The following is a 13,286-nucleotide window of genomic DNA, read 5'->3' as shown; positions in this document are numbered from 1 at the left end:
ATAATCTAATACAATAATAATAATAAATGTAAACAACAATGTTAGTGCATAGTATAACAAAGTTACTATACATCCATCTAAGCTATCCCTCTCAATCTAAGCTATCTCTGTGGAGAATACAGCAGGAAGGGGGCAACCACATTGCCTTTCACAAGGAAACAGCTGAATATTGAAGATATATGAATAAAATTACAGTGATTTTACGAACATGTATAAGTGCACCTATATACTTTAATTTGCAATGATAAGATGCATTATTTATTAATACTGCTGTGAATATGTACACTCTACAATATGCTACACAAAAAGTACACAATACAGCACTTTAATATAAACTACATCCCCGTATACTGTACCTCTCTATTTATCTGTATGGAGAATACAATTATGGATATGCTATTGATCTGGTATTTCCAGTGGGAGACCTCTACTTCTATTTGAGAGGTTTGTTAGTAACCAAAGCCACTATTGTACACCTAAAACTCAATTATCGGGATTAGATGTACTTCCTTCCTAATGCAAAAGCTTTAAAGAGTCATATGTGAATGTTGTGTTTAACAAAACCATAAAGACACCATTGAGGCAATAACTGTTTAGGATCAGAAGGTAAATGTTTAAGATTTATATTCAAATTTAGAGTTGTAAATACACGTTTCTCCTGAAACATTACATAGTCATTAGGCTGTCTTAAATGGATGTGATTTATTCTATTGAGGAAACCAACATCTGTCTTACAGGTGGCTCCGGGCTCTGTACTTCTAATGAAGGTGGTTGAAGATTACATTCACCTTATCGGGGATGCTTTAAAGCCTTTTCAGAGCTCAATCATTGTTACAGAGAATCTGGGTATGAGTCTTCTTGCTTTTCTTACTTTCTAAGAAATATTGATTATGACCTAGGGTATAGCTACAGACAAGATAGAAGGTGACAGTAAAGTCATGGGGTCATCATAACACGTGTTGTGTGCCCATACTACAAGCTATACAGATTCAGCATTCTGTTAAATAATTTTGTTTCTTTCCCATTCTTGTTGTTTTACTGTTCTTTGTTTGTACTTTTATTAGGTATACTGTACGTGTTTTTTAAAGCTAAACTCCAGACTTTCAGTCTTGCTGAATTGTATTGTATTACTCTGATTTCACTGCACACTATGAACTTCTCAAACTCCAGCAAGTCATATACAGCTTGCCTCATTTCCATGATGTCCAACATCATCCTGCTGTTTTTTCCCCAGCCTTACTGTCCCTGTTCTAGCGCTCTCATTCATTTGATTTTAATTATTTTAATTATAGGAGGTTCCACATCACATGTCGGTATTACCTAGGGTGACATCCACCCATCAGGGCATTTTGATACTTGCATAACTTTTTCCGAGCGCAAGCCTACTGTTTCCATCAGGACTGAGGGGTCCCGGGAGGAGTACTGAGGCAGGGAGCTGTGATATTTTCAAGAAGCTATATGCAACTCCTTCCCATCAGTCATGATCTACATTGTATCACAGTGATAACACGGTGATGACATCATTGGGTCTAAAATAAGATATGAAAACAGAAAGGTTTGATTTAAAATGTATATGTTGATGGGGGGGGGGGGGGATAGAATCAGGAAAGGCACAAAATGTAGGCAGCTTTCAGCTTAAAGTGGTTCTAAAGGCTTAAGGTTTTCTTACCTTTATGCATTCTATGCATGAAGGTAAAAAAACCTTCTGTGTGAAGCTTCCCTCCAGCCCCCCCTAATACATACCTGAACTCCCTCTTGATGCAGTGATTTGTATGAGAGCATCGGCTCCCCTGGGACTCTCCCTCCTCATTGGCTGAGACAGCAGCAATAAGGAGTGAAAGGCGGTGCTCTGGGGGTACTTAAAATGAGGGGGGTGGGGCAGGAGCGCTGGCAGGGTACCCGAGAAAAGGAAAACCAGGGCTGCTCTGTGCAAAACCACTGCACAGAGCAGGTAAGTATAACATGTTTGTTATTTAAAAAAAAAAATGTTTGCCTTTAGGGAGAAGAATTTTGCTTCATCTCCTGCTTTGATGTCAACCTAAAAGGAAAATGTAAATATTTTAAATTAGATTTAAAAGTCCAAGTATAAGTAGGGAAGATAGTGGAATTTTGACCCAGGTTATATTATTATCTACTGACTTTTGGGGCAAGAAAGGATTTCTTCCCCTCTGGAAGGCAATCTTTGTTGGGAAAAGTGTGTGGGGGGGGGGGGGGGGTTGGAAGGTGTGTTTGTAAACGATCTACACTTAAATCTGAACTCCAGGTAGATGTAAAGATGCACGTACATGCATCTCTGTATATATAAATAAATCATCAAAAGCATTTTTAAATGGAACTAGTGTAAGTATCTCTTGAACTGTCCTATACAGCAGTGCTCAGACTGAAAGAGGAAGGAGCAGAACTGAGAGCTGGTCAGGAGTGCTGCATGTAAGTGTGCTGAGTGGGAAAATGCTGATAGGAGAGGAGAAAGTGAGCAGAGAGACTTACTACTCCTTTACTGCCTAGTCACCTAGCAGGGGGGGGGGGGGCACCGCAACGTATATCTTTTACAGTCATAATGCCTGGTTGAGCAATGCGGTAGGGCTGTTAAATCTCAGCATTAGGTTAACAGACATACAAATATTTTGGAACGTAAAACAGCCCCCATATATGCATTTAATTTGTGTATTTAGCGGTTTCCCTGGAATTCATGTTCCTGCACATTGGCTGTAGCCATCATGAGTCCTTTTACTATTGTATATTTTGGAGAGCATAACAGAAGGAGCAGGAACATAAAAAGTAATTTAGCATATTAAATAACTATGCTGCTATTTTCTTATTCATAATGCTGCTCGCTACCACTTTTTTTTCAATGTGTCTCATGACCTGACAAAGGTTGGGTACCTCCTTGTAAAACCTTGGATAAGCTGTTCTAATTTTAAAATGCTGTAATATACACATCAGAAACAATATATATGTGACAATTAATTATCTGCTGTATGTCTGGCAGTTATTAGCATCCAAAGAGAGCCTGTCTCAGCTGTATCCAGTGATATAAACTTCCCGATGAAAGGACGAAGAGGTATGAATGATTGGGCTAGAAACTCTGAAGATAAACTTTTCATCCCCAAGGAGGTCCTGACTTTGCCTAATGCAGGTGAGCACCAGGAATGTTCTTCCCAGAAATCCTGCCAAGGTTGAATATATACAAGGAATAGGCTCATTTTTTTTTCCCCAAAAGAACCCTTGCAATAATTTTCAGGTCTCTGCTAAGTTTAGTCCATTGGTGGTCATAAATGTGCCTTACTATAGTAGAAATAATGAGCCCCTTACAGTGTTGGCCAGAATACCACTCTTAGAGTCATGCCACTGGCTCTGACAAGTAGTATTGGACCAAAAACTATCCACGCACCATCACATGGAAGGTCAGTTAGCCACAGCTCAATGATCCCCTAGCCATTTTTGTAGGAACCCTAGTTGAGAATGGCTGGAATAGGCAGTTCACTTACCTGTATTTAGAGTAAAGGAAATGATGTACTATTTACAATCAACGTATTTGTATATTGAATGTGTGAAGATAGAAATATGAATATTGCCATGTCTGACTATTTTTGAAAAGGTACTGCTATAACCTGATCTTGTTTCCACAACCAAGTTGGATTCACTAATCTGGAATAAGCATGCAGACAGTAAAGTCCAAATTCTTACCCCCCCCCCCCCCCCCAAACTCTTATCATTCATCGTTATTTAATAAAAATTATTATTACCAATATTATTTCCTTTTATAAAGAACATCAAACTAATAAGAGGTGTGGAGGAGCTCAGCTATGAGGAAAGATTAGCTGAACGGAATGTATTCTCTTTTGAGAAGTAGAGATTGCGTTACGATATGATCAACATGTATAAACATATAAGTGGCCTATATAGTGAACTTGCTGTTGAGTTATTCACATTAAGGTAATCACAGAGGATAAGGGGGCACTCTTTACACCTGGAGGAAAATAAATATAACCTCCAAATATGGAAAAACTTCTTCACACAGCTGTGAAAATGTGTAATACACTTCCTGGTTCTGGCCAGCTCAGTAAATTGTTTTAAAAAAAGGCCTGGATTCTTTCCTAGATGTAAATAATATAACTTGATGCTAATATTTATGGGTAAAGTTGGTCCAGGGAATATCCAATTGCCTCTTGGGGGATGAGGAAGGAATTTTTTTCCCCCACTGGAACAAATTGGATTATGCTTCATTGGAGTTTTTTTGTTGCCTTTCTCTGGATCAACTGTGGGAATAGGATTGTGCATATGGAGATTTTTTTTTTCTCTGTGGGTTGAACTGGACGGGCTTGTGTCTTTTTTCAACCGCACTATATGGTATGTACCCATATGCTTGGAAATTAGCTTCTATAGAGTCGTATGAATGTATGTAGGTAATTATATACCTTGTCAATGAATGAGTTTTCATGTTCCAAGTTAGCCCTTACTAAAGCTGAGTAAGTCATCCTGCACAAGATTGATAAGTAAGTGTAGAATGCTTTTTATAATGAAGCAAATATTGTTAAAATTAGTAATTTTAATGGATACCTTTTCTTTTTAATTAAAAAAAAATGAAATAAAATAATGACTCCCCCTGCCCCTGCCATCCTCATGGCATGTTTGAATGTCACTAAGGACCTCATATCAAGACCTGCTCCATTCACGTTGCAACAACCTGCCCATGACTGGAGGCTTTTTTATAAATTGTTGGGAGCCTACACACTAATACACTGTGCAGATTCAAGTAAATTGAGATAAAATAATCTAATGTTCTCCTTGTGCAACTTAGTTTCCTAAAAGTTTGTAGTCTATGGGCAAACCTAGACAGCTTACAGTGGGGGAAAGTCTCAATCTGAGCTCTGTATTTATACTTTTATCCAGGAAGGTAAGGAAGTGTTTTGGGGAATATTATTTTAATATTATTATTATTATTATTATTATTATTATTATTATTATTATTATTTATTATTTCAATGTTACCTTAGAAAGCATAAGAACACAGCTATTTGATAGTTGTTGCATCAGACTTTTTTTTAGGGCTTCCTTTTTATTCTATTTTTTAAACATTTGTGGTTGCTTGCATGTTAAAAAGCTGTGTAGCTAGGATTCAACTTTTAAATGGCTGCTGCATATGGATGACCTACCTCAACAATTATTTTACTGCTGTGTGGGCTGCAACAAAGTACTTTAAAACAGGAAAACACATGATTTGTGAAAACGGTAAGCAAATTGAAAAAGGATTGTTGGAATGTTGCCCCCAGCAACAAATCAGTTTTTTACTTTCATTCTAAGACCTGCAATGAGAATATAAAACAATGAACAAAATATGTTCCTATGCACACAACTCCACTTTTGTTTTTGTTTTTTTCAAACATCTGACCAGAAAAATATAATACATATTTAAGTCCATTATGCTCTTTTTTTTTTTCTTTGGAAACAGAAACAGAGGACTCGACATATTTTATCATAGGTGCAGTTCTATACCGCACTCTTGGGCTCATTCTGCCTCCTCCAGGGAATTTGCTTGCTGTCAGTTCAAAGGTTTTGACTGTCACCATCCGGCCTCTCACCAAACCTCCAGACCAGCAAGTGGTGGTGGAATTAGCACATATAATCAATGTAAGTACAGGCACTTTCACTAGTTCTTGTTTTTATTTTGATTCGGCTGGTACTCATGGCCTCAAGGATTCAGTTATAAAACATTATTGATTTGTTGGTCTCAAACTTCAATTGTGCAGTCAGACTGCAAAGAATTGAGATTGGATTCTTTCACCATGCATAGGGAAAAAAAAAATTGTTGGGAACAAAAGTTGGTTTTGATGACTCAGCATAATTGCAAGAAATGCCTTTTCTAAGTGAAACATGGCCCTCTTTGGCCCAAGGAAATGTAAGCTTTTTAACCATAGCATAGAGTATAAAGTATTAGTAGTATTCAATACGTGTTTTATGCCTATACTTCTGAGATGCCTACTGAGCCTAAAATCAGATATTCAATTTTGCATGTTACAATGTAGACAATGTAGCCATATGGAATAATGTATCTTGGCGAACATTTCATTTTAAATGTATATAACTCTAGGTTGATCGTAACAGGACAAAATTGGTATTTTACAGTTTATGTAATTGCACTAAAAGACAATACCATATTTCTGGAGATAATATATGCTATTTACACCTCCAGCCAGATACAAAGGTTTTATCATCATTGCATCTTTTCAACTGAATTTTATCACAAAGCGTCTTCTTGTTTAACAGGGTACTTCAAGCCCCCAGTGTGCTGTATGGGATTATTCCAAAAGGTTAGTTATCCTTGTTTGATTCATATTACATTTTCAAACACAGGGAAACATATGTCTGCTTTTCCTTCCTTTCTTATAATATAAAAGTTCTAGTTATCCAGTTTCTAGGTAGATTAGTGCAAATTAGAGCTTGTCCAATTCCACAGAGCTAAAAAGCTTTCTATAGCAAAGCAATGCTTACAAAACTAGGCTTAATATGCAGTAGCTGTGTCAAAGACTACATTTCTAAAGTCATATAACTGTCAGCATAGAACTGTGTGTTTCAAGAGAAAATAAACACCAGTTTGTGGCCCTGGAAGTAGGATCTAATTCCACCATCATTTGTGTATTCTTTGTCACCATTACAGTGCTGGAGAGCTTGCTACAGGGCTATTCTCAGTGTGACCGCAGCTAGCACGTTCCTTTTCAATACATAATTTAATTAAAAGAAAATCACTGCTAATGCAGTAATGGTCGTTATTATTCAGACTTTTATTCCTCCTCTGCAGAAGATTGACATAAGTAGGAGCAGGAAGGAATGATGCTAAAAGACTTTGCTAGGGTTTCATAGTGGAGACAGGGAGCTGTCCAAATTTGAAAAGTGCTGAAACCCAGATACATACTTTTTGCAAGGCTGAATGGAAGCCAAGTAGTTAATTATAATATGTACTGTACATCTTGCAGCATTATTTTAGAGTTATGATATAGGAAAGGGCATAGTTATTATGCCTGCCTGGCTTATCCAGACTCGATCAGTGAAACCGTGCAAAGTACAGAGTGTAGCGTGGGTGTGCGTTGGGAATTATATTTGACACCGTGGTATTGACCAAATGTAGTTCTCATGAACATCTTGCAGCTTGTAGTCCCCACAATCTTCAGATGTTTAAGTAGATGCATATGTGCATCAGTGAAAAAGATATGTTATTAATTGTACATATTATTCTATAACGAGAGTTTCACGGATATACTGTGCAGATATTGCCTATATCTCTGGTCCTTACAATATACTCAATATAGCAGTGTACAAAGAAATGATGATAGACAATGGCCCAAAACAACCAGTCAGATTTCAGTTTACTGAACCTAAAAAAAGATGAACTAAACCTCATTAAATAATTAATTCATTAATTAAAATGAATTAAAAGATGAATTGTGATTGTTTTGCACTTTCTGCATTACTCTTTGTCCTATGGAATAAGACTGCAAGTATATCTTCTTCTCATATCCAGGTGGTTATGACCAGACTAGATCTAAGATTTCATGTCTTGTCAGCACAAAAAGCTAATTAAGTATAACTATTAGGTGCTAATTGGCTTTTGCTGGATTTCTTTATAGAGAAGGCCTTCCAGGTGTATAACACTAATGTGCTGCCATAAAAAAAAAAAAAATGAAGATCCAACCTGCCTGGCGAACACATTTCCCCAACCCCACTGCATAACTCTTGATGACATGATTACTAAGTATATGAACATGCACTGAGACAATCATTGGATTATTGCTACTAACAAAACAGGATAGCTATTTACAGTATAATATATGGTGCAGTTAGTGAGAAGGCAAAGTAAATAAAACAAACAAAAACACTAAATTTGTCAATGTATTTAACATATGTATTTTTTGATCTTGTGGAATAAAACTAAACGGTTTAAGAGCATGTTTTAGCTTCTGAATATGTTATACATTTATGTACACAGTGTAAATGTTACACTGTAAAAGATATACATCAGGCAGCTGCTTGCTGTTTGGTGGTATGGAATTACCACCACAGTATATAAGCAGAATGTACTATATAAACAGGCTCATTCTTAATGATTGGCAGCTAAAAGATCAGTAATATCGTGTAAAATGCTGTTGCTGTTGTCAAGAGCATCCAATCACATTTCCAGGGAAAATATATATTCAAATTGGTTACATAGATTTAGTATACTTTGTCAAATGTTTGTATATACAGTGCCTTGAAAAAGTATTCATACCCCTTGATATTTTCCACATTTTACCAAGTTACAACCAAAAAGGTAAAAGTATTTTATTGGCATTTTATGTGAGAAACCAACACAAACTGGCACATAATTGTGAAGTGGAAGAAAAATGATAAATGGTTTTCAAACTTTTTACAAATAAATATATGAAAAATGTGGCACACATTTGTATTCAGCCCCCTTTACTCTGATACCCCTAACTAAAATCTAGTGGAACCAATTGCCTTCAGAAGTCACCTAACTAGTAAATCAGCCTTTCTCAACCACTGTGCCTCGGCACACTGGTGTGCCGCCAGAGGTCCTGAGGTGTGCCGTGCAATCATGGGAGAGAAGGGCTGTCAGATGAGCCCGATCTCCCAATCCCCTGCCGAACTGTACATCGGCACTGTGAGGGAGCTCTGTCAGCTTCAAAAGTGAAAGTAAAGAGAGGAGGAGTGTGCTGTGCTCTCTGCTTCCCCCTACAGTGCAGTACCCGGCTGAATGAGAAAAAGGTACTGTGCTAGAAGAATGTTTCAAAAGGGCTTTATACATGTGTGTGTGTCTGTACATGTGTCTGTGTATATATGTATGTATGTATGTATGTATGTACAGTATATATATATATATATATATATATATATATATATATATATATATATATATATATATATATATATATGTGTGTGTGTATGCACACGTGTCTGTGTACGTGTGTGTGTGTACATGTCTGTCTGTATATGTATGCATGTGTCTATTTGTGTATGTGAACACGTGTCTGTATGTGTGCATGTATACATGTGTCTGTATGTGTGTGTGTACACATGTGTTTGTGTGTGTGTTCATGTGCATGTGTGTTCATGTGTGTGTATGTATGTATGTTACTTTTAATCCTGACCCCCCTATTCCCGTACCATCAGAAATGCTTTTTTAGGTCTTGTTTGTGATGGCAGCAATGACTGCTGCTCCTCTGAAAAGCAATCCATGCTCATATTGTTTTTCAGAGTCATGTGGCAGGCGGTAAAGAGGCAATATGTTGCCTCCTCACCACCTGTTTTAAGCCTGTAAATGCAGCATCACTACACACAACCGTGCAATGCACTCAGTTGCAGGGTAGTTGCAGTGCAGCCCCATTTACCCTGGGTATACCTCCAGCTGCAGCCACAGCATGTGTACACCCCCAGCTGCTGCCTCTGCAGCTAAAGGGGAAGAAGTTGGGGGTGTAAAAACAGCTCAACCATGTGGTTTTACCACCCCTCCAACCTGACATGTGAACAAGCCCTTGGTTCACATCTGCATGGCTGCGTGCTGCGTGTAGGTCAGCACATTAATTTCAATGGTCTTCCCTACCCACAGAAATGCAGGGAAAGAAGTCCCTGTCCCTCCGCACCAAAAGCACCCCATGTTTTCCAAGTGTGGGGTACAATTAAGAATTATTGGCACCCCTAAAGAGCAGAGCAGTGTGTCAGGATTGAGCATGATTTTACGTGTGTTCCACGAAATACAGTAACATGAACTGAACCTTGGACAGGGGTGCCTCAAGACTGAAAATACTTTTCAAGGGCGCCCCGACTGGTAAAAGGTTGAGAAACACTGTAGTAAATAGAGTCCACCTGTGTGTAAATACAGCTGTCCTGTGAAGCCCTCAGGCTGGCCATGCATTTATACAATTTTTTTTATCCAATTTCCTTTAGATTTACCTTCAACTATGTAGTGCAAGGGCCAGCTTGATTGCATACAAATTGAAATTGTTTAGGTTTGACCTTGTATTATATGGTTTTGGTAAATCTGAAGGAAAATTGTTCAAGACAATTGTATAATGTATGGCCAGCCTTAGTGAACACACAGCATTGTGAAGGCCAAGGAACACACCAGGCAGGTCGGGGATAAAGTCGTGGAGAAGTTTAAAGCAGGGTTAGGTTATAAAAAAAATATCCCAAGCTTTGAACATCTCACAGAGCACTGTTCAATCTATCATATGAAAATGGAAAGAGTATGCCACAACTGCAGACCTACCAAGACATGGCCGTCCACCTAAACAGGCCAGGCAAGGGGAGCATTAATCAGAGAAGCAGCTAAAAAGATCAATGGTAGCTCTGGAGGAGCTGCAGAGATCCACAGCTCAGGTGGGAGAATCTGTCCACAGGACAACTATTAGTCATGCACTCCACAAATCTGTAAAAAAGAAGAAAAAACTTGTAGCACAAACAGAAAATATATTTTTAGCCTTAATAGGCCAAATGTTTATGTCTGGGAAAATGTCATTAAAAAATTCCATTAAAAAATCCCACTGTATGAACGGCTGCAGCAATTCTTCAATGAGGGTACTGGGACCTCTATGAACCGTAAATACAAAATGAAAAAGAAGGCGCAGCCATCTAAGTGTATATATTTAATAGTTAAAACATATGTAACAGGTTTTCCAGGCATTGGGCCTGATATGGGTCTGCCATTGTTACCGGTGACACCTTCAGCCCATTTAAGCTGAATACCCAAGTCTGAGAGTTGAGACAATGACCATTCAGCATCTTTGGTTTGTTTTGTTTATTTTAAAATTGGGGAAGGGAATGAGTGGGATACTCCTCTGGCTCAACTAGGTAAAACTGGGACACTCTGTAGAAAAATGCCTGTTAGCGCTGTCTTGACGCCAGCTGGATGCCGACCAACACTTACTGATGCTTTAAAAATGCTTTATTACTGAACTGTGCTAGAACTTGACTTGTAACACCACTGGTTAACTCAAAAGATCCTGGACTGTAGTAAGACTTGACTATTGACACTCTGTTTAGCTCAAAAGTCCTGCGAATAGCTCCCTCCAGCCCTTCACTGACTGAGGTAGCTCCTTGTAACTGCTTGTGCGGCTGCAACTCTCAACACTGTACACTGCACATGGCCCAACCACTGGCGCCCCCTTTACACTTTCAGGGTCCTCTACCAGGCACCCCTTCTGCACTTCAGGGTCCTCTCACCAGGCACCCCCTCTGACACTTCAGGGTCCTCTCACTAGGCACCCCCTCTGACACTTCAGGGTCCTCTCACTAGGCACCCCTTTACCGCTAGCTAGCTAGCTCCTGGATCCCTGGGACCTTCACTGGAGAGGTCCCCTCTCAGCTAGGCAGACCCCCCAGGGGCAGTTACAGCACTCACGAACTTGGAATGCTTTCCTGAAACTGGGCCCCCTCAACACCACTGGTCCTCGGCACACCGGATCCTCTCTGCAGCTCAGCTCTCTCTGTACCCTCAGGCAAGCCGCCCAGGATCCCTGATCCTGCTGACAGGAGGAGAGACAGCCATACTCTCCCTCCTGGGACTCTGCTTCCCGCCAAAGACACTGCGTCATGCGCTCCCCTCAAACTTATACCCACTCCCAGAATTATGTGTGGCAGAATCTGCCTTTCTGGGGTAGATACATGCCTGAATGTGCCACTGATTGGGTTTCCTCCACTGCCCAATGAGAACCCCTCTCATGGAGCCAGTGGGGAGACTCCCCAGTCTCAATAGCAACACCTGGGAGACATGACAGCCCAGCTGAAAATCATGGCCCTGCTGTTAGGCAGCCAAGGCCCACTATACTTTGCCTAGCACCTACCTTGTAGGGTGCTACACATACATTAAATAAAAGATTGCACTCACAAGATGCAGGGAATTTTAATGCAAAACAACATCCTTCTCAGGAAACTGGTGGCTATAACACGGATCCAGAGGGATGGATTTGTCAGTTTCATATCACTGCTGCTTGAAGCAGAGTCAGATGACTATGTCAGTGGGGGTTGTACTGGATGGCTCAGTCAGCAGGCAGCATAATGTTTTCAGTTCTCTGGGGAGCAAAGGTGATTGTGTCCAGATATTACCATCAGATGAACTGATAGGCAGGGAGAGATGCAGCCAGGAGCCAGGCTGGAAAGAAAGCCGGCATGGGATCTGTAGTCAGAGGACGTCAGGCCGTGGTGTGGTCATACGATGTGCGGCAACACGTTTCGGAGAAGTCTCGCACCTTCATCAAACTGATAAGAAGGGCAACAGAATCCAAGCTGGATTTAAAGAGTGCAAATGGTAGGAAAGGGGGAGGGGTTGGGAGGCCCAGGAGATCTGTAACTCCATACTACAATTTAGTACTAATAATTAAAGAACAAAGTGCTATAGAGAATACTTAAAAAAGTAGAAAATAAATAAAAAGAAAAGAATATTTATTATATAATGTGTATACATATATGCAAGTATGTGTATATTCTCACAACAACCTTCATTAATACGCATACACCCATATCCATGCATTTAATATAATGGTTTTTGGACGCAGATGTATTAGAAGACACCTTACATTAGGAGTAAGGAGAGAGAAAATATTGAATGAACTTATTTGTATATAATAATATTAATGCTGTTACCTTGATTTTTTATAATATCGTATGTGTTTCTATTTCCTCATTTAGCCCCATAGGGACTAAGGTATTTAAAGAAAAAATCCAATAAGATTCCCGTTCGCATAGTTTTTTTTATATCTTTCTGCTATTTGGATGATATAGGAATTTGTTCTACAATCCAAACTGTTATCCCCTCAGTGAATTGGGCGTGTACTTCTTCTTGTTCTTTGGCTCTCCTATGTTCACTAAATCTAGCCCTCAGGGTCCTAATGGTCCTGCCTATGTAGAGAAGACCACAGGGACATCTAAGGGCATAGATGACAAAATCTGAGGAGCACATAAAAAAGCTGTCTATTAGATAATAGTTGTCATTGAGCTTAAAGGACTTAAGATCATTGGGGACATAGGCACAAGTTAAACATTTTTTCTTGTGACATTTCTGCATGCCCACCAGGTTGGAGAAGAGACCTCCCTTCTTGGGGCCCAGTTTTTTCATTTTCAATTTACTTGGGGCAATTTGGCTTTTAATATTACGTGCTTTTTGATAGATACATTTTGGTTAGGTCGGTAGAACCTGCTTTAGAATGGCATCTTGTAGGAATATTGATAAAGGAAAAGGAATTGGCAGCACTCTGGGTTGAGTCAAAATCCAGATTTATTGACTGGACATCCAAATT

General features: G+C 39.3%; 1 protein-coding gene across 12 annotated transcripts in view; it reads left to right on the top strand.

Annotated features, from left to right (window-relative positions):
• The window catches only part of ADGRB2 (adhesion G protein-coupled receptor B2), a 695,259-nt gene that overhangs the window by 584,475 nt on the left and 97,498 nt on the right, over positions 1 to 13,286 (top strand). For all 12 annotated transcript variants that reach the window (XM_082246705.1, XM_082246713.1, XM_082246711.1 and 9 more), the window contains 4 exons: positions 738 to 846; positions 2,990 to 3,136; positions 5,453 to 5,631; positions 6,268 to 6,311. In XM_082246705.1, the coding sequence (XP_082102831.1) occupies positions 738 to 846; positions 2,990 to 3,136; positions 5,453 to 5,631; positions 6,268 to 6,311 (479 nt within the window). The remainder of the gene's footprint in view (positions 1 to 737; positions 847 to 2,989; positions 3,137 to 5,452; positions 5,632 to 6,267; positions 6,312 to 13,286) is intronic.

This window comes from Pelophylax lessonae, assembly GCF_965119305.1.
Source record: "Pelophylax lessonae genome assembly, chromosome: 2".
Taxonomy (NCBI): Eukaryota; Metazoa; Chordata; class Amphibia; order Anura; family Ranidae; genus Pelophylax; species Pelophylax lessonae.
The sequence above is the reverse complement of the archived record's forward strand: the minus strand, read 5'-3'. Positions and strand labels throughout refer to the sequence as shown.